Source organism: Glycine soja, chromosome 12 (assembly GCF_004193775.1).
Source record: "Glycine soja cultivar W05 chromosome 12, ASM419377v2, whole genome shotgun sequence".
Lineage (NCBI taxonomy): Eukaryota > Viridiplantae > Streptophyta > Magnoliopsida > Fabales > Fabaceae > Glycine > Glycine soja.
In genome coordinates this window covers 690,296-709,807 of record NC_041013.1, presented here as the reverse complement: position 1 = coordinate 709,807, position 19,512 = coordinate 690,296, and the positions used below count along the sequence as shown (strand labels likewise).

Genomic DNA, 19,512 nt, shown 5'->3' with positions numbered 1-19,512 from the left:
TCATAAACACTAATCTAATGTTCATTAGTTCAAATTAAACCAAATTAAAAATAACTAGAAAATAAAAAAGAATGTTCATCATCAAATTAACCACCAACTTTACCAAAGATGTCATCAACATCTTTTCCTCAACTTGACATTTATAAAATTAAACATCATATTTTATATGCACAATGCAAATCACAAGTGTGCACAATGCACCAGTGTGCACAATGTATCCCTAATATTTTTCCTCGACTTACCTAGTGAATTTTGGATTACCCTTTTCTTGTTTATTATTACAAATAAATAAATAAAGTTGGGAATTCTTAATTTTTTTTCATTGATTCCTTTTTAGTAGAACAAAAAATCACCACAATCCCATTAAGATACATTTACCATGAAGGAAAAATAACCTCATTGTTTCAACAATATCTTTGAAAGAGGTTTCATTATAGGGAAATCAACAATATCTTTGAAACAGGTTTCATTAAGAATTAAAGGGAAATGGTTTCATTATTGGGAAATGCATGTTATATTGTCTCATGTACTTATTTCTTGAAATATAAGAATAAAAATTAAGAATTAAAGCAGCTTTAGGAATTCACATCACCAACTAGTCTGCAGCACATGATTACTCTTTATCACAACTGAGCATAATATCATCAATTTAAATCGAATAAAAATAGGATTAAAACAGGACAGTCTGCAGCATAGGATTATAGTAAATTAATATTTAAGTGAAAGTAAAATATATTGCAATAATTTTAAAAAAAATATCAAAACCAAATCTGCAGTCCAACGATTACAACAAAGAAAGAAAAGGAGGAAAAAAAAGGCTTCTCACTGCTTCAACTCTAATCCAAAATCAACATCAAAAGAGAAAATACAAAGGAAAGTGCATATTATGGATAACAACGTTTTGTTTTTTATCATCCATTCAAGAAAAGAAACTAGTTCTACATCTGTTGTTAACCGAGCCGTAAAGGCTCAGATTCTTATGGGCCTTTCATTTTGTGGCCTCTTCCGGCCCAATAAATTAATCTGACCAAGAATAATCATTAAAACAAGGATCCTAATAAATATTCATTAATCAGAACTTTTTATCAATTACAAGATGGTTTTCGTGAAAATAACATAAAAAATAAATAAAATTTTTCTCTTTTGTTTTCCATCTCTATCGTAATTGATTGATTTACTTTATCCATTACATTATTACGTACACAATAACTTTGATGATGTCAATAATGTCACAATCAACTTTAGTTTCAAAATTTGCATAATGTCAATTCTCTTTTGTCCATCTTTACTACCAATACTCAATACTCAATTACTCATTGACATTAACAACTACAATAAATCAAATTTTACATGTTACAAAGCTAAAAACTACATCAACATTTTTTTAATATGTTTTTCATATTAAAAAAATAACTCCTTTTTATTTTACTACCTAACTTACTTTTTTATTTTAGTTTATGGATCTCACTAACACTAGATACGAAAATCAAACATAAAGTATCAAATAGTAAAATAAATAAATAAAAGTAATTTAGGTAATAAAATCAAAATGAACTATTTTAAAGATATGAAAAACATTTAAGGTGGAGTACTTTTTATTTTATTTTTTTACAAATTTCAATCTCGAGACCAAAGTAAAAGTTCTCAAACACGAACTCATCTTAAGCCTTCTTGACATCAAAGTCATCACAAGCCAACCATCCCTCATTGGCTCATTCAATATCAGAACTTCACAGTCCAGACTTCATTAAATATTGTCATTAACGTGTATATAAGCCTAGCATCATGTAATAGGTGAAACGGAAGTTGACATAATCACTTTTGTTGAATTGATAAAATAGAGCTTCCTCAGTTACTTCAGAAATCGAACAATCAACTATGACAACTACAGTTTCCCAAACACACAATAACCAAAAGGAGAAAAAATGGAGCAATTCAAAGCAATACACACATACCAAAATACTCTAGCAAGGTAAGATTATCAAAATTGCTTTTACAATTTATAAGGACAAAGGCTCAAAGACAATGCGCCATTCACAAGATACATTCAAAACCATCCTTGTTTCTCCGATCATTAACTATTTACTTGCTGGCTCTTGTGGCGGCTTAATGATGCCTAGTTGCCCACCATCCTTCGTTGCTAGAGTCGCTGCTTTGATCTCATTGCAGTGGTTAATGAATTTGCTCACCTCCTGGTTTCACAAAATTTTAACCCAATTTAGTAAAAAAAAACAATATTTCAAGATAAACACAGCTAGATGAATTTGTTTGTTCATGAAATTATCTCAGGAAACACTATAGAAAGACCATCCATAAAAAAAGGACCAAAGGCACAACCTAGATCGCTTTGCAGACTTGGATGCTACGAAATTTCCAAATAAAAACAGTTATCAAGTCTGATATAATTGTTCTAATGATCTTCGAGAAAAAATTAGAACAGTTATGAAAAGCAAATTATGAAAAATGAAACCTAATTAGCTGCTAAACATCCACATTCCCCATTCAGAAACTATAAAGGCCAAAAAGGAATAAAGTGAGTGGGGATTAGAGATAAGCGAAAGGGGCTTACACGATCAGTATCCATATCCTTTGTAACCTTGGATGGCTTCACGAATCTCTTTCCTGCGGAGAAAAAAGGTAACAGATTATTGCAAAAGATAGAAGGAAGAAAAAAAAAAGAGTGGAAAAGGAAAAACCTTTACGAGTAACAGGGACTTTCCCATGAAGATTGGGAGGTATTGATTTCTTCTTTGCTTTACCCTTGAAAAGATTCGCCTTCTGCGTCATTTTTCTCTGCTTCTGTTGTTCTTCTGATTGCTAGGGTTAGGATTTTAACTTTTGAGTGCAAAAATTCTGAGGTTGGGAAATTTCTGATGCACACTCACGCTTGGTTGGCGGCGACTGAAAGTAGCGCATGCCTGCAGCTAAAGATATTGGGCTCAGCCCATAAAACGATAACATAACAGTAAAAAAAAGCCCAAATGTCCAGACAAGCTGAAAACAGGCCGAAATCTTTTCTTTTCTTTCTTTTAAAAACTCTTATGGAACTTTTTTTTTGTTTTTACTTTTGAAAATAATTTTGAAATGCATGTAAATAAAAAAATATAATATTAAACATGGTATTTATTATTGATTTTCAAATAATAAAATTTAAAAATAGGTCTAACTTGACCCAAAAAAGGTACAACATCTAGGAATTGGTGTTTTACTTGTTATTTGCATTTGTAATTTTTTACATTTTAAAAAGGTTATTTTACTAAAATATTTTGATGTGAGAAGAGTAGTGGTTAACTTATTTAATTTTTTAATCTCATTGCAAATTCAAACTCCTAATATTGTGAAGATAATATTAAGACCACAGTTGAGCTTCTCTCTCTCTCTCTCTTTTTTTTTGTTTTATAATTAAGATGTATTTTAAATCCAAAACCTAAAGGGGCAGTTTGTTAATGCTAATAGGTTTGTGTCAAGAAAACGACTAAAAAATGTGCGTGATAACAGAAAAGTTTACAGTAACATATTCAGTTCAGTAATGAGAAGAGTGTTGTTGTGTTGTCATGAGCTTATGTGGATCGAGCAAAAATGCCATGATGCCTGGGTCATCCAGTTCGTGTCTGACTTTGGACAAACACAAATCTATCTCTATACCAAGCAGTGTGATGATTTGGAACAAGTATACTACAGTTGCTAGTTCACCAGCTCCTCTAAAACAAATTGCCGATTTCCAAAAGTCTAACTTACTCACCATAAATATTTCTTTTTCTTCCAGTTACAGAAGTATAACCGAATTAAAAGCTGTGATCGTATGATATTTTCATTTGCAGTACCGGGAGCTAGTTCCTAAGTAGTAGAAATCAAGAGAAGCCTTGAAGAACATTTTTTTTGTCAGGCGTGTGTTACTTGTGAGAAATTGACGCTTCTAGTGTCTTTAAGAAAATGCATAATACAATAAGCATCTGCATATAATTTTACCAATAATCTCTGCAAGAACACACACCCTCTTTAAATCTGTGAAATCGCGCTCGATCCCGCACAATAATCTCCCTATTATAAATATTTGATATAATTTTTATCACAGCATGACAATCCACACATATTCTAAGGTTTTTTATAACTTGAATTGGTGTCCCATCACTTGTACTAATTAAACCATATGCTACGGCCAACTTCTCACTGTGATAATTAAGCACATTTTCCTTGTCCTCCTCTCCTATATCATGCAACACAAGATTAGTCTCTGCTGCATATCCATAGGCTCTTGCCCTGAACTTGATCTCATCCAGTTTTGCATAAATCTCTTTGGAATTCGGATGACTCTGATCACCATTCACAAACTTGTGTATCTTACCATCAATCTCTGTTGTATAACTAAATCCCGGCACCTTCCTCACATCCCTAATTCTCATGGCCTCCCTCACTCTCCCCACATCATGCCATCTCTGTTGTGCTGCATAAACATTCGATAACAAGACAAAATCCCCACAACTGTTAGATCCCATCTCCACCAGCTTCCTTGATGCCTTCTCAGCCATTTCCACATTCCCATGAGTCTTACAAGCCCCAAGCAAACTCTGCCAGAGCACCACATCAGGCACCATAGGCATTGAGTTTATAATATCGCATGCTTCTCTTATCCTTCCTGCTCGACCCAACAAATCAACCACACTCCCATAATGCTTAACATTAGGTTTCACCCCACACTCCTTCATCATATCAAACAACCTAACCCCATCTTCCACCAAGCCAGCGTGGTTGCACGCACACAATGCAGCAAGATACGACACTGCATCCGGATTCACTCCATCTAAAGCCATCTGATCTAAAAACTTGAGTGCCTTACACCCATCACCATTCATTGCAAACGCCATGATCATAGTATTCCACGTGATAAGACTCTTGTTGCAGCTCATGCTAACAAACACCGAATAAGCTTTATCAACAAACCCGCATTTCGCATACATATCAATAACCGCATTACAAACAATCACATTGGTGTCTAGCTTCTCGTCCACAACATAGGCATGAATAATCTGGCCGTGTTTCAAAGCACCCAATTGCGAACAAGCAGAGAGTGCACCAAGAACAGTTACTTCATTAGGCCTCCATCCCTCATCCTTCATTCTGTTGAACAAAGCTATAGCCTCATTGGGGCGGCTTCCTTGAGCCAACCCAGAAATCATGGCATTCCACGAAGCAATGTCTCGCTTGCACATATTATCAAACACCTTCTGTGCAGCGTCAAGATCACCGGTTTTGGCGTACACGTCCAGCAAAGTGGTCAGCAACAAGATATCAACTTCGAACCCAAAACGAAGAAGCTGAGAATGTATCTGGGTGGCTTCGGAGAAAGCCAATGCGCGCGCGCAGCCCTTGAGGGCGAAGGAGCATGTCAAAGCGTCCACCTTTTGGGGACCGCGTGACATGGCGCGGTACCATGACAGGGCCTGCGTGGGTTCTGGGCTTTGGGACAGGCCTCGGAGAACGGCGTTCCAGTCGTTGGTGGAGGGAGTTTCGATTAGCCGGAAAATTTGGGCGGCGAAGGAGAGGTCGCCGGCGGGGGAGATGGCGCAGAGCTCGAGGAACTTGGTGCGGGAAGGGTGGAATTGGAATTTACCGGTGGTTATGAGATGGGCTTGAAGCTGCTTCATGCGAATCAGAGAGGTGCATTTCTGCAATAATGAATCCAATTGACACTGAGAAGCCATTGTATTGAATAGGCAGGAACCACATCTATATTCAAAATCATCTGGGTAATTAAATTACTTTAATTTATTTGTTTTATAAATATGTTGATAAAAAAAAAAAATGAAGCGCGCATCACTGATGTAAGTTATTTAACATTCAGTCAAAAGTCTAATATTATTATTACTATTTTGTACTAAAATAAGCATAGAAACATGCAGTGGTGTGATATTTGTTTATGTGCTGAGTTGTTTGTTTGATAGTATATTAATGTCCATAGAAAAAGAAAAATATATGTTACATGTTCAGGTGAGTTTGAGTAGTCTCAGTAACTTGCAAAGAAAGTCATGAATAATACTACATGTATTTGTGTATCAAGCAGGAGCTGATACTATCTATTCTTCCTTTATTGTATGTGGCATATTGAACCATTGGAATGAACTAGGAACATCGATTGAATCCGAAGCCCCTGTTAGATAACTGCAAAAAAAGAAAGGGTGAAAGTAACAAAATTGCTGGGATAAAGCTCATAAAGGATCTGTACAACTAAAATTTTAATCCTTAAATCCCACATAATCTTGAGATATGGAAGGGAACCTTTTAGCATGATAATAATCAATACATCTCTTTATGGTTTTTCTAAAATTATATTGCCTTGTTTTGAATTAAAAATAAATCAAATGCCATGATTTTTATTTTTGACAAATATATAGTTGGAAATAAAGTATATAACGCCATTATATACAAATTTTTTAAAAAATATAAGGCATTATATTTTTTGTGATTGTATATAATTTCTTAACTTTCTTGTTAGTTTGATTGCCAAATAAGACAAGTGGTACAGTTAAGCAATGAATATGAGGTTTCAGACAAATATTACAGAAGCAAATAGATGAATAATAAGAAAAGAAACAAAGTTAAGCAACCGCTATTAGAGCACTGCCAATTTGAATTTGTTTCTATTCAATTTAACTTTAGAAGGCAAAACACACAAGAACAATATGGCATTGCCCCACAAATGTCTAGCAAAGATGTGACTCAAATTCATCGCATGCTGCAGCTTTCTGCTAGCTACGAGAGATGGATCTTATACCTTCACTGGCCACCATAAAGGGTGATAATTGGAGACTCGAGTCATGGTGCTTGCTGACCTCCGTTATTGCTCAATTTACAATATTGCTTTCAGGAGGAATAAAAAAAAGTACAACAAACCAACTGTACTTCAATAATGAATCAACAGACAAGATTTGACCCAAATCATCCTATGACAATATCTTGTAACTGAAGAACTGTTATGCCTAATCCCGTATCTTCTGGACTCCAACCCAGCGAGCATAATCCACCCACCTGTTCCCAGAAGAGAAGAATCATGTAACGAATGATAAGAAGTGAAGAACCAAATTTAGCAAAATATATACAAATATATCAAGATTAACTTAGAATCTTACAATAGTGAGCCCAAGAAAGTGTTTCCAGTTCTAACAGCAAAGCAAACTGCGCTTAGCATAAGTTTGTGCTGGTGCAGCAAAGGTTCAAGAATACGTTGTTCAATAACTCCAGCTAGTACTTGGTACCTGGTGGAAAACAAAGATTTCCTGTTAGATTCTGCTTATACATGCAAAGAAGAACTCATTACTGCTAGGATGTATTATTGAGGTCACACAAAAACCGATTAATCTCTAAGCATTGTAGAAAAGTTGCCTTTTTTATACTAAAACGCCTGTATATAGTATTAGGCTATTACATATTATCTAGGTCATGGAATTTGGGAGGAGGGGAGGAGTGGATCCATCATGGTCAGAGGGCAGGAAATGCTCCCTCATTCAATCCAAGAGGATCATTTCATCATAGAAGTTATTTATTTGTTAAAAAAAAAATACCTTAAGTTGCTAGATACTGCCATGTAAACCCCATAGGCAATACTGGTCGATATTATTGGTACATCCTCGGCCTCAGCAGCAAAAGATTTATCAACAACTTTTCTTGCATTGATCAACGCATTAGTTACACCTGTACCAATCTGGAAAGGCAATGCAATCACTCATTCCATATACTACAAGTCTACAATCATGCATGGCATTTGTAAGGCCTGAAGTAAGTCTAGCGGCTGAAAGATTTTAAAGAGAGTTCACCAAAACTAGAAGCTGAAAAATGTATTTCTAAGCATGTAAGATGTTAAATTACCAGTGATGCACCAGTTCCAACAGCAAATAGCTTTGCTCCATTTCTCTGCATAAGAGATGTTGTTAAAAAATCTTCATAAATGACAAATTAACTGCTTTAATTTCTCAGGATCCAACACATACCACTATAGCACCTATTCTCTGAATAAGTGAATATGAGGTCCCAGCCAAAGCCACCTGTTGAGAATTGACAAAATTAAACCCAATCACCTAAGAATGTATTATTATTGGAAAAAAAATGATGATATTTATCAATGCAAAAAATAATAAAATAAACAAAAGCATATGAAGAGTGATTTAAAAAGTGTTAACCTGAAAAGCATTTTCAGGGCAGCCATAGAAGAATTTAGCAATAGTTCCAGCACTAACAGCAAGTGGTGGTCGGAGAGAAACTGTGGGGGCAGGAAGCCACACAAGCATAAAATCTGCTACGATGGCCATCACCTGTTAATTAATAATAAAAGAAAATAAAATATGGAACAAGGCCTTATTTGCTGCGTAAAGAAACAGGATAAACTGAGTTTTTCAGGGACTAAGCATGTGTGATTATTACAGAAGGGGAATGTAATGTACTCCTAAACAGCTTCTGGGAATGGAAGGGAGACTCAATAAGACACCAAATAATATACTATAACCAAAATGATAACTTGTTGAGATGCATACCACATCAGCACAAACAAAATCAAGCTCCTTAGTAAAATTTTCTTTGCGCTTCTCCAACTCCGCAGCAGTCTGAAAAGCAAAGGTGATACTTGTTACAACCAGATGATACGCATGATAGATGCTTCACTCAAATAGTCTACTACATCAAAATGCTGAGAATAACAAAGGAATCACCAGAAGCTCCCTACTCTGTCACAAGAATTAGTTGACTACGAAAATTCTATTGATTTGCTGGATATCAGGTCCACTGGTCCAGAACATAATGCATCAGATCAGAAACTTTAGCTGTTAAATATTATTTTATTATCCCATCACTGTTTAGTTCAGTAAATTGACAATGGCAATAATATTAGATGAGTGGAAATAATACTATATTAGAATAATTTTTAAGAAATAAAAGATCCAATTATATAAATTTTAGAACAATTCAACCTAAATATAAAAACGTAATTTTAAATAACTCTGCCCCTAAGTAAGTAAATAGATCCAGTCAACTAAATGATGTGTGTTCATCAAATTAGAAATTATAATTAAAAAACCTGCAGGGAACACACTAAAACAGTGCACATTATCATTGGCATAAAAGACCAGTGAATTTAGGATTTGATTCCTCATAAGTGAGGGAGCCAAATCCGTGAATTTAAGTGTGATTGATTTGATAAACTTAATAATAATTATAAAGTTACCAACATTCTATTTATTTTTGTTAAATTTTTGGGTGAATCTGGAGTATTCCCAACCCAAAGCTAAAGACTAATCCTTCAGTTAGATCCATTTAAGGAGTTGATCTTTGAAGTCCCAACATATGTTTTTTCATATACATAAATTTGGAGATCGAACAACCCCCACCCCAAATGCTCGAGGGAGGAGCACATACCAAAAAAAGAAGGTTATTTGCTAACCATGTTATACAATGTTGGTATTTTAGTTTAAGTTAAATAATAACCTGGTATTTGTTATTACAACTATTAATGGGAAAAAATGAAAAGAGAAAATGTGGCTTGGTCTGGTGGCTGTCTGGCTGACCATAAATATAAGTAATCATACACTACTTCGGCAATTCGGCTAAAACCGAACAATTAGTATATTTTTAGAAATAAAATGGAGAGTAATATGAATTTATCTTAGAAGGTTAAATGTTAAAATCAATGTAGATGTGGCTTGGCCTTTCGGAGTAAAATTGACGACCAACAACTTTTCTAGGAAATTACGAATGCTGACTCGAGAGTGAAAACAGAATGAAGAAAACAAGCAACAGTCACATGCGGTTGGTTGTTTGGTCCATCTCATCCATGTGTGGTAGCAGTAAAATTAAGATAAAAACAGAAATGCGGATAATAGAGGCGAATTTGGCAAAAGGAACCTTTGTAAAGATGCCAACACCGCACTCCATGGCAACCTTAGCGAGGAACAAATCATCGGCCAGTAACCTCTCCCTAAACCCTCCGAAATTCAGCAGCCACCGGAACACTGCCGATTTTTCCAGCTCGAACAACCTCTTCACAATCGAGCCCGGCACTCGCCCTGCCTCAACCGCCGCCGCTAAATCCGCCGGCAATTTCTCCAGCGGCCTCCCTGCCTCGGCGAGAACCAGCAGCGCCTCCTCTCGGTTCCGATCCCTGTCCTCCGATTCACCGTCGCCTCCACCTCCACCTCCACCTCCACCTCCGCCGGCATGTCCTCCTCCGGTTCCTCCGCCAGGGGCCGATGCAAAAATGGGGGTTGTGGGAGAGCGAAGAGGTGTGAAGAGGTTGGAAGAAGAATGTCTTGGGCGGCGAGATGAGAGAGTGAAGGAGGGTAGTGGGAGAGAAGAGAGATGGCAGTAGTGGTTTTGGGCAGGGAGAGAAAAAGAACGCGCGGAGAAGGAAGGGACGGCCATTGCAGTTGGAGGGTGGAGAGAGAGAGAGTGTGTGGCAGTTAAAGGTAGGAGTTTGGTGGTGGAGTGGAAAACTGAACTAGATGATGACTTGGACTTTCTTGTCAGACATTATCAGACTCTTGTTTGTCAGTACCCGCTCCCTGTACCGTGTGCTCCACGCGCTTGATGAATGTCGAGTTTAACTCCACCGTGAAAACCATTTGTTAAATATGCAAGCATGACTTTTTATAAGGGTTGAAGTTCGGTTTGGATGGTCACACGCCAAACCAGACATACCCATAATAGTTTGAGTGAACTCTGAACTAAATAGTATAATTGCTTTAACAAACTAAACTAACTCAAAATACTTTAAACTACTCCAATCAACTATGGATTGTCAAAACTGCTTTGAAATGTTTAAATTGTTCCCAATAAACATACTTTTTAGATTTTGCAATCTCATTAGTTATAGTTCAAGCAAGTCGATTTAGGAGCAGTTCAATTTTAAAAAATTGAAATAATGTAGTTCAATTGTTAGTTAAAGTTTTTTTTTAAGCAATATTAAAATAATAATTATTTATATAAGTAATTCTTTAACTTTAAACAACTTAAAATCGCATATAACATATTAAAATATATTTTTTATAAACAACTCGTTAAACGACTCTCATGCAAGATACTCTTCGCCATTTGGTTTTGTTAAATTATAGATTTTAACCATGTTAAAAGAATCTTATACGGCTTTTATTTTATTGACATTACTATTTTTTTCACAATTTAAATTATAGTTATAATTGCATATTGGGTCAAATAACTTAGTGAGTACAAGACAATGACAATTTACACTTTAAAGGCCATAATTTAAGAGAAGTTTAAGTTAGTTTTTGGTTTTCATAATTTTACAAAATTTTTGTTCTTGTGATTTTTCCCAAGGCATAAATTTTACTATTTTGACGATTAATATATTGATAAATTAAATTATAAGAATTGGTTTCAAAAAATAAAATATATTTCATTAATAGCAACCTACAGACAAAAAATTTAATAAATAAAATTATAGAAACCAAAGCCTAAAAGATGTCATAAAAATTAAGATCAAAACTAAACTATTAATATCATCAGAACTAAAATATAGTTTAACATTTTAATAGAAAGAAGGTTCTATGGAAAAAGACTATTAATGTTTTTTCTTACACAAAATATTTACATATTCGATCAATTATCTTTCTTGATAAATCTTTATGTCCAGATAAGAGAACCACTTTAATCAAACAGACTTAATTAGTGGCTGATATATCACAGAAGGCATTTGAAAGCTGCTTCTTTATATGCTGTGAAGATAAAATTGAAATGAGAGTCTAATCTAGCTATCTAAGTGAATGAAAACAAAATCCGATATATGTGGACAATATTCATTACTCATCAAGTCAAGTAAGCAACAGATGGAAAAGGCCAAAGTAATGTCCCTGTAGGAGAAATTAATTGGTGGTACGAAATTATCATAATCTTCAAATATAAATGATTATTTTTTCTTGTAAATTAAAATTTTTAAACATATATCATTTAAAAATTGATCAAAATTGTAAACACTTTGAACTACCTAATAATTTATTCCTTTTAAGCGTGTTTTGAAAATTGCAAGTTTCACATTGGCAGTGTGTGAAACTATCCATTAGATGGGTGATTAGTGATCATATTCATGGGTGCTCAATGTAGCGTCTGTTCGGTTGGGTATTAAAAAGACCGGCAAGTTAATTATTAGGTAGCATGTTGACTATATTATATATTCAATTTTTTAATTTATAAAACTTAGTAATTAATAATACCAATTTATGTATCATCTATAAATTAGTAGGGACTATGATATATTTCGTCAAAAGACTTGAACGAGAATCATGTTGAACCAATTCGTATTTGTTTTTGCATAATAATAAAGATTTTAACGAAAATTTGAAAGCCAACGTGAATCTTGTATGTTATCCAAACACACGAGTAATGCATGAACAGATGAACTACAATTAACAATTTACAGAAAAATTCCTTATATATATATAGTAATTAATTCATATCTCAAAATTTATAAAATGGCGTTTATAATAAATTTTGGTATATCAATCTAGCTATTCACAAGTTATGACTCGCGAGATCCACAGTCTGATAAATTTAAAATACAGTTTTTTTTAACATTTTTAATTAGTTAATATCAATTAATAAAATGAATCTAATATTTGTTTATTAATATATTTAGAATATTCATTAATAAAAATACTGAAAAAATTACTTGTAATATAATTTTCACGTAAATTTTGTTAAGTGATTTAAGCTGGTTTCATTATTTCTTCTGGACAGAATTTAAGTTTGTTTCATATTTAATAAAACTTGGATAAAATTTATGGATTTTGCTGATTAGTGTCGTTAAGGACCTAGAAAGATATTTATTCTACAAATCATATGAGAGTATCATAAACAATTTAATTTTTCATATCTCAATAAAAAAAATTATTTTAGATTTCTTAACCAATATTTTTAGGACACTAGTTAACATTTTTCAAAATTTTATTACAAAATCAATAACTGGCCTTTCAAAATTCTTCAAACCAGATTTATTTATGCCAAAAGCCCAAAAAAAAAAAAATAATACAAAAATTCTTCAAACATAATAATAATAGCCAACAGTCAGAAAAAAGTTATGGACGTGAAGATGTGAGGGGATGGATGGCAGTTAAGGATCAACTTTTCTCTTTGAGGTAAGATGCAACGAAAAACTAGCATGTGTTACCAATTTAACAGGGTTTGAAAATAAAATAAAAATCCACGCGTCATTGAGTTGACGTAGGGTAAATCTTATCCCCTTGATATTTATATCCGGATAGGCATGCTAAGTGCTTCCAGAGACTCTCAAGTCTGAAGCATGGCTTCATGTAGCGCACCTCCCTCCCTGATGCTGGTCCACCCTCAAGACCTCTCTCGCTCTCAGAGAACCACATTCTCTCTCTATCCTCTCCTTTTTAAGCCCTCCAAATGCCTCCACATAGAGCCCAAATCCAGGACTTGCCATGCCCTCGTCGCCGCTTTGGCTGCAGAGGTCCAAGTGCCTCTAACTGTCCACGACACGGAGGAGGACGACGGTTCTGATGGCTCCACCGCCACCTCCGCCGCCACCACCACCACCACCACCACCACCACCACCAAGCCTAAGAAAGGCAAGGCCGCGTTGCCTCTTAAGAGGGACAGGGTAGGCTATCTCCAATTTCTTTTATTAATTGGCTTTTTTTTTTTATACTTAAAATTGCTTCTAAGCAGAATTCTTTTATACTTTTTTTGGCTTCTGTTTCTACTTCTCTTATGTAGCTCATTAGTAAAATTGGCGTATCTTAATGTCCTGTGCTTATTTGGAGCCAATTATGGCTTGCACAAGTTGCTCACACTTCCATGATCTATTGGAAATGAACTTGCCTAGCGTTTGATGAAAGTGTGGTGACATCCCATGAAAAGAGGTTGAAGAAGAAAAAGATCAATGGTTTTTATTTTTATGACATACCAGCTTCAGAGCAGACAAGTCCGTCCATAAAAATACATGCTCATTTACTTTTGTTTGACCTAAGTTTATGTACCAACTGTACTTTTGTACAATGATTCTATTTAATGGTATTTATATAAAAAAATATCTTCTGAAATTTCAAGGGTATATAGTTCGAGTGTGAGGTTGCGGGTGCTTGTGTGTGGCCAGTAGTACATCCTTGAATGTTAGTAGCTAGTGGTGTTTGTCCCACCATTCTATTCAAGCTTCTTGCTTGGTTTTTCATTACATTTTACCATTTGATTTGCCTCCTTTACATTTATATGCATCATCGGTGTCTTCCAGCAGTCATGATATGATTTTTATAAGATAAACCAATTTTTTACTTCTTCCAAAATTGAGGTGATTGTCTGGGTTGTTGAAATTTTCATACTTGATGTTATGCTTTTACCCTTTATTTCAAGGCTGATTGTTCTTTCATTGCCTCACCAGACGAGATCTAAGAGGTTCTTGGAAATTCAACAATTGAGGGAGCGTAAGAAAGAGTATGACTTGAAGACAGCAATATCTTTGGTTAAAGAAACAGCTAAAACCAAGTTTGTAGAAACAGTAGAAGCCCATTTCCGCCTCAACATTGACCCTAAATATAACGATCAACAATTAAGAGCAACAGTGAGTCTCCTGCTACTTGCTTGATTTTGGTATATCCAGTTACATTGAAAACTTGAGCTATAAACTTTATGGTGCATGAATTCATTCTGAATCTTTTGTCCACTCTTTCTTGACAGGTAAATCTTCCTAAGGGAACCGGAAAACCCGTTAAAGTGGCTGTTCTTACTCAAGGTGCTTATGCTTCTCAATTTTTACTCCACTTTTAGTTAATTAAAGGTTTCCAGATAGTGCTGAATTTTTTTTTTCTTATAAAGAGGATGCAAGTGAAAGGAAATGCATCCATTATGCAACTTCATGTACGAATGAGCATTAGATGATAGCTTTTTTCTCTTGAATGTGGACATTGTGCTGTCCAGGTAAGGTATTGATATACATGAATTTATGTGGCACTGCACAGATAGGAAGTCATATCATTCTGGATTCTGAATTTTTAAGCAACTAATATCTGGTAATTCTTAAAAAACTTAAGTGCATCTACTTTTGGTAGTGTGATGGATCATGGAACTACTTCATGTGTGGATGAAGTATGAGTTGCTATGGTTGTGCAAATAAATAATTATGAGAGCAAAGGATTATCCCACTATGATGGGTTCCTTGACTTTTGACTAGTTTCTAGCTCTTTGTTTCAAATACAAAAGTTTCAGTAAGGAGGCCAAAGTTGAATCCTTTTGGGATGATGAGGTTTATGTTCCTCTCTTTAGCATGAAAATCTGTTATGGGATTGGATTGATATTGGTGCTCCGCTATCACTGTTTCATGGGAATTTTCAGCTGTCTGATGTAGAGGGACTGAACTGGTTTTCTGCATTCTTGATTTTGGTCTATTTAATTGATGTTTTTATCTCTCTCTTTGGAAGATATTTATGCTCCCTGTAGTTGTGCTTTTTCTCTTTGTATCTAATTGTATATCTTCTCAAGGGATATTCTAAAACTTTTGAATGAAAGCCTAGAATAAGTTTATTGCACATTGATATTCCTTGTTAAAAGACATGGATGATAGCTTTTAAAGTTTAACAACGAAAAAAGTGTGAACTGGATGACACATACCCATCATATATAAGGCTAAGAGGTGGATTTGGACGTCCGTTATAATGACTCTAATGAGAATCAAATGGACAAAAAAACCAATTAGTATTCCTTCCTGCCATTTACAATGTATGCAGAACCTGGATTGCCACTTATAATTCGTAATCTATTTCTTGTTTTGACTAGTCTAATTCATAGTTCATTTTGATAGGCGAAAAATTCGATGAAGCAAAAAATGCCGGAGCTGATTTGGTGGGTGGAGAGGATCTGATAGAACAGATAAAAGCAGGGTTCATGGAGTTTGATAAACTAATTGCTTCTCCAGATATGATGCCTAAGGTGTTGCTCTGATTTTCTCTGTTTTAATTTGTGATCAGATTTTGTCAAATTTAGTGTTTTTTCCCCCAAGTATATAATTTGAATAATCCAGAAAAGGATGAAATCTCATTAAGTGATCTGCAAAATTGGTAACTGACTGAATTATTTGCAAATTGGATTCTCCTAATGTAGATTAAAAACCACCTTTCCTGCTTGACATTTCAAAGAACTTTTGATAAGATGCATTTGTTTTCTCTATAATGTGTTTTAATAAATTAATAAACCTAAGTGCTAGTCAATTGGTAGCATGCTGTAAGGTACTCTTCAAAGCTACTATTATTAAAATTTTAGATATATCGTCCTGATAACTTTTCTGTAAGTATGAAGACTTCAGTAATTCAATAAAGTTTTTTTTTTTTTTAGAATTGCTTTTTATGGTGTAATCTCCCTTATTGTCATTGTTGATCGTGTCAGGTTGCTAGCCTAGGGAAGATTCTGGGACCAAGAGGACTGATGCCAAACCCAAAAGCTGGCACTGTAACACCAAATATTCCCCAGGTGTATTATCCACTTCTATTGTTTATTTTCTTCTTTTCATGCATGTTATATATATTGAACCTTCTTGCAAATACAAATTATTGTACTTGCATGACCTATTTCCATTTTGGTTTTTTCTTCTTTGTTAAGAGAAGGGGGTGGGGGTGATGAGAATTTACAATACAAGGCCATTGGCCACAAATTTCAAAGTTTTGCTCCACAAAATTATGCACTAACTAACTAGGCTAATCAGAAAGGCTTTAAATTCACATTTTACAGGCTATAGCAGAATTCAAGCAGGGAAAAGTTGAATACAGGGCAGACAAAACTGGAATCGTGCACTTACCTTTTGGAAAAGCTGACTTTCCAGAAGAGGATCTTCTTGTAAACTTGCTTGCTGCAGTAGTATGTTCTTCCCTTTGCATCCTTTCTAACTGTATTTCACTCACTCAAATGATAAACTTCTAACTCAATGTCCTAATTTCACAGAAATCAGTAGAGGCTAACAAACCTTCAGGTGCTAAAGGTGTGTACTGGAAAAGTGCTCACATATGCTCGGCCATGGGACCTTCAATCAGGTTAAATATCAGGGAGATGCTTGATTACAGACCTCCATCAGAATAGAACCTTCACATGTAAATGTTCGTTTGGCCTCTGTCAGCTATCCCGGGTGCCATTGTGAGATCTTGCCAAATATTTAGTCAAAGATGTTACCAAAGTTACATACAGGGGATAGGATCTCTCTGTTCCAAATGTTTGCACTCTGCTACATTACATAATCTTTGACCCCGGCTGAGGATTTTCCTTGTATTACTTCGTAACTAACACCAGAGATCTAATTATATTTTCTTTTCGTGGGAATAAATTTTCATTTTTACGTTTTGATCATTGGTATTAGGTATTTCACTCTTCAACCGCCTATGTTCATTGTACTCAATACAATTGCTATGGCCGAGTAAACCATTTACAAGATCAGCTTCATGTTTTCTAGAAGCTATATTCTGAGTTCTAATTGACACCTGCTGTTAAAAAAAAAATCACACCTCACTTAATAGCTGTAATTGTAACAAAACTTATTTATAATGTTGTACTATTTAATTTTCTTTTAAAACAGAAAAAGGATAAGAGTTTTAAATTAACTTAAATTTAAAATTGTTTGAAAATGTTTTTATCTATAAAATAAAAAACATCTCAAAATTTATATAAACATTATTTTTGTTATTTTACATCGATTAGTTGTTTTAATAGTTAATTTATTAAATACTTATATTTTAATTAGATGGTAATTTTTAACCACTTAACTTTTAGGTATTACAAAATAAATATTCTTAAAAAATACAGCTTTTTTGGGTGAAATACTTGTAAAATACAGCTAATACTGAAAATTAGTAACTCTAGCTGCAGAGTTGCAGACGTCTCAAATAACAAGCCTCAAGCTATGGCAAAAATCCTGCTTCTGTTTTTAACGGTGGAAGTTTCTTGCATGAGTAATGATTGCAAATTTGCAACGGTGCAGCGAATCTTATTCTAGATGGGACTCACGGAATCCTTGACTAACATAAATTCTTTCAGAAAAAAAATCATAGTAGCTCATTTTTTTACATTCATAATTTTATTATAAATGATGGATTTGTTTACGGTGAAGTTTCAAAATTGGGATTCACCCGTGATCATGTAATTTTTACTTATAATAGTGGGTCATCAACCGGTTGTTAAACAAATAAATATTGCTAATTAAGATCTTATTCCTCCTGATTCTTCTTCTCTTTATGCAACAACATCCCTTCCCCAAACATATCTCATTTATTCATACCAAATTGAAGAAAAATGCTAATAAGAATACTAATCAAGCATGTGTTACAGGGGAACAATCAGTAACCCAAATCGAAACACTAAACATAAACAATCTAAGAAATCGTTCATTTCTGGCACAACAACATTGTCAGTCCCTTTCTCTTTGTCCTCCAACCATTGCACAATTAATTCAAAATCAAACCACGAAACCCTTTTCTTTCACTTCAAGGGCAAGTACTAAGATCTTTGTGTTCACTTGCTACAAGAACGAGAAGTACAATGATTCGACAACAAAACCAAAATAAAATCTCCGTCCATAGCTCTATGCAATACACGCACCGTAGACAAATCCATACATGACATGTACATATTTGATGATAATTTAGGTGGTGCTTAACTAAAAGACAAGAATGTGTGAAGGGCATGGGATGGGGATAATCGTTTGTTAGAGTGGTAAAGAAGTGGCACTGACTAATGTAGGAGCCAAGCTACGTGGGTGATCCAGGGCGCCAGTGGCTTTTTTCAATCATATAAGTGGAGCCCAGCTACTGACAAAAACTACTTTGTTTGGTCAAGGAAGAAGAAGGAGGATCAAACTATGTACTATCACAATGTGTTACATAGAAGGAAGGAGAGAGTATATGATTTTTTTATTTTATTTTATATCATTTGATTAACAAATTTATAAAAAAGAATACCATCACTCCTCCAATGTCTGGAGATTTAAAAATATATATTTGCAATTTTTTAATTATATTTATTAAATCATCTGAAAATCTTATTCTATCATACATCTCATCTATTAATATTTGTAAAAAATATAGCAGTATATTTTTCTTCCCCTTTCTTCCAAATTAAACTAAGAAAATGTACCTTTCACTCTCCCTTCCCCTGCCATCTTTTCCACTTCCACCTTTTTAACAAAGTATCCTATCAAAAGAATCTACTCTAAATTAATATATAAAATTTTGTTGCATGAAAATATGCCACACTTACAATTACCATTTATAGATATTTATTCAAAAAATTAATTAAAAAATAGCAAGGAATAAATAAATAATACAAATTAATCAGGTTTCGACTAAATTTCATTTATTTCTCTATGTAATTTTATATTTATATATTTTGTGTCAAACTTTAAATATATCATAAGCCAAACTCAAGAAATATTAATTTCAGTTTAATTTACAAAATCATAAAATTTAAAATATATAAATTACAAAATATTTAATTTAAAATATAAATAATGAATAAAGTTTAAAT

The 19,512-nt window shown here is 34.2% G+C and overlaps 4 protein-coding genes across 5 annotated transcripts; 1 reads left to right on the top strand and 3 right to left on the bottom strand.

Moving 5' to 3' along the window:
- Positions 1-1,806: 1,806 nt before the first annotated feature.
- Positions 1,807-2,898, bottom strand: LOC114378647. Its single transcript, XM_028337293.1, has 3 exons — positions 2,697-2,898; positions 2,570-2,622; positions 1,807-2,192 (listed from the first exon to the last, which is right to left on the bottom strand). The coding sequence occupies exons 1-3, from the start codon at positions 2,785-2,787 to the stop codon at positions 2,079-2,081; spliced, it is 258 nt and encodes an 85-aa protein (XP_028193094.1). The 5' UTR covers positions 2,788-2,898; the 3' UTR covers positions 1,807-2,078.
- A 1,040-nt stretch (positions 2,899-3,938) lies between these two features.
- On the bottom strand, positions 3,939-6,448 carry LOC114379794 (pentatricopeptide repeat-containing protein At1g34160-like). Of its 2 annotated transcripts, XM_028338514.1 has the most exons (2): positions 5,981-6,448; positions 3,939-5,666 (listed from the first exon to the last, which is right to left on the bottom strand). In XM_028338514.1, the coding sequence occupies exon 2, from the start codon at positions 5,643-5,645 to the stop codon at positions 3,966-3,968; it is 1,680 nt and encodes a 559-aa protein (XP_028194315.1). In that variant the 5' UTR covers positions 5,646-5,666; positions 5,981-6,448; the 3' UTR covers positions 3,939-3,965. The 2 variants fall into 2 exon arrangements, with proteins under 2 accessions (XP_028194315.1, XP_028194313.1); XM_028338512.1 differs by having other exon boundaries at positions 3,939-6,448.
- A 162-nt stretch (positions 6,449-6,610) lies between these two features.
- Positions 6,611-10,488, bottom strand: LOC114379795 (protein RETICULATA-RELATED 4, chloroplastic-like). Its single transcript, XM_028338515.1, has 8 exons — positions 9,889-10,488; positions 8,526-8,594; positions 8,175-8,306; positions 7,986-8,039; positions 7,864-7,908; positions 7,560-7,699; positions 7,128-7,253; positions 6,611-7,026 (listed from the first exon to the last, which is right to left on the bottom strand). The coding sequence occupies exons 1-8, from the start codon at positions 10,402-10,404 to the stop codon at positions 6,978-6,980; spliced, it is 1,131 nt and encodes a 376-aa protein (XP_028194316.1). The 5' UTR covers positions 10,405-10,488; the 3' UTR covers positions 6,611-6,977.
- Positions 10,489-13,266: 2,778 nt separating this feature from the next.
- Positions 13,267-17,436, top strand: LOC114380327 (50S ribosomal protein L1, chloroplastic-like). Its single transcript, XM_028339329.1, has 7 exons — positions 13,267-13,618; positions 14,396-14,575; positions 14,692-14,746; positions 15,812-15,939; positions 16,393-16,476; positions 16,735-16,860; positions 16,945-17,436. Exons 1-7 carry the CDS (start codon positions 13,295-13,297, stop codon positions 17,077-17,079), a joined length of 1,032 nt encoding a protein of 343 aa, XP_028195130.1. The 5' UTR covers positions 13,267-13,294; the 3' UTR covers positions 17,080-17,436.
- The last annotated feature ends 2,076 nt before the right edge of the window (positions 17,437-19,512 follow it).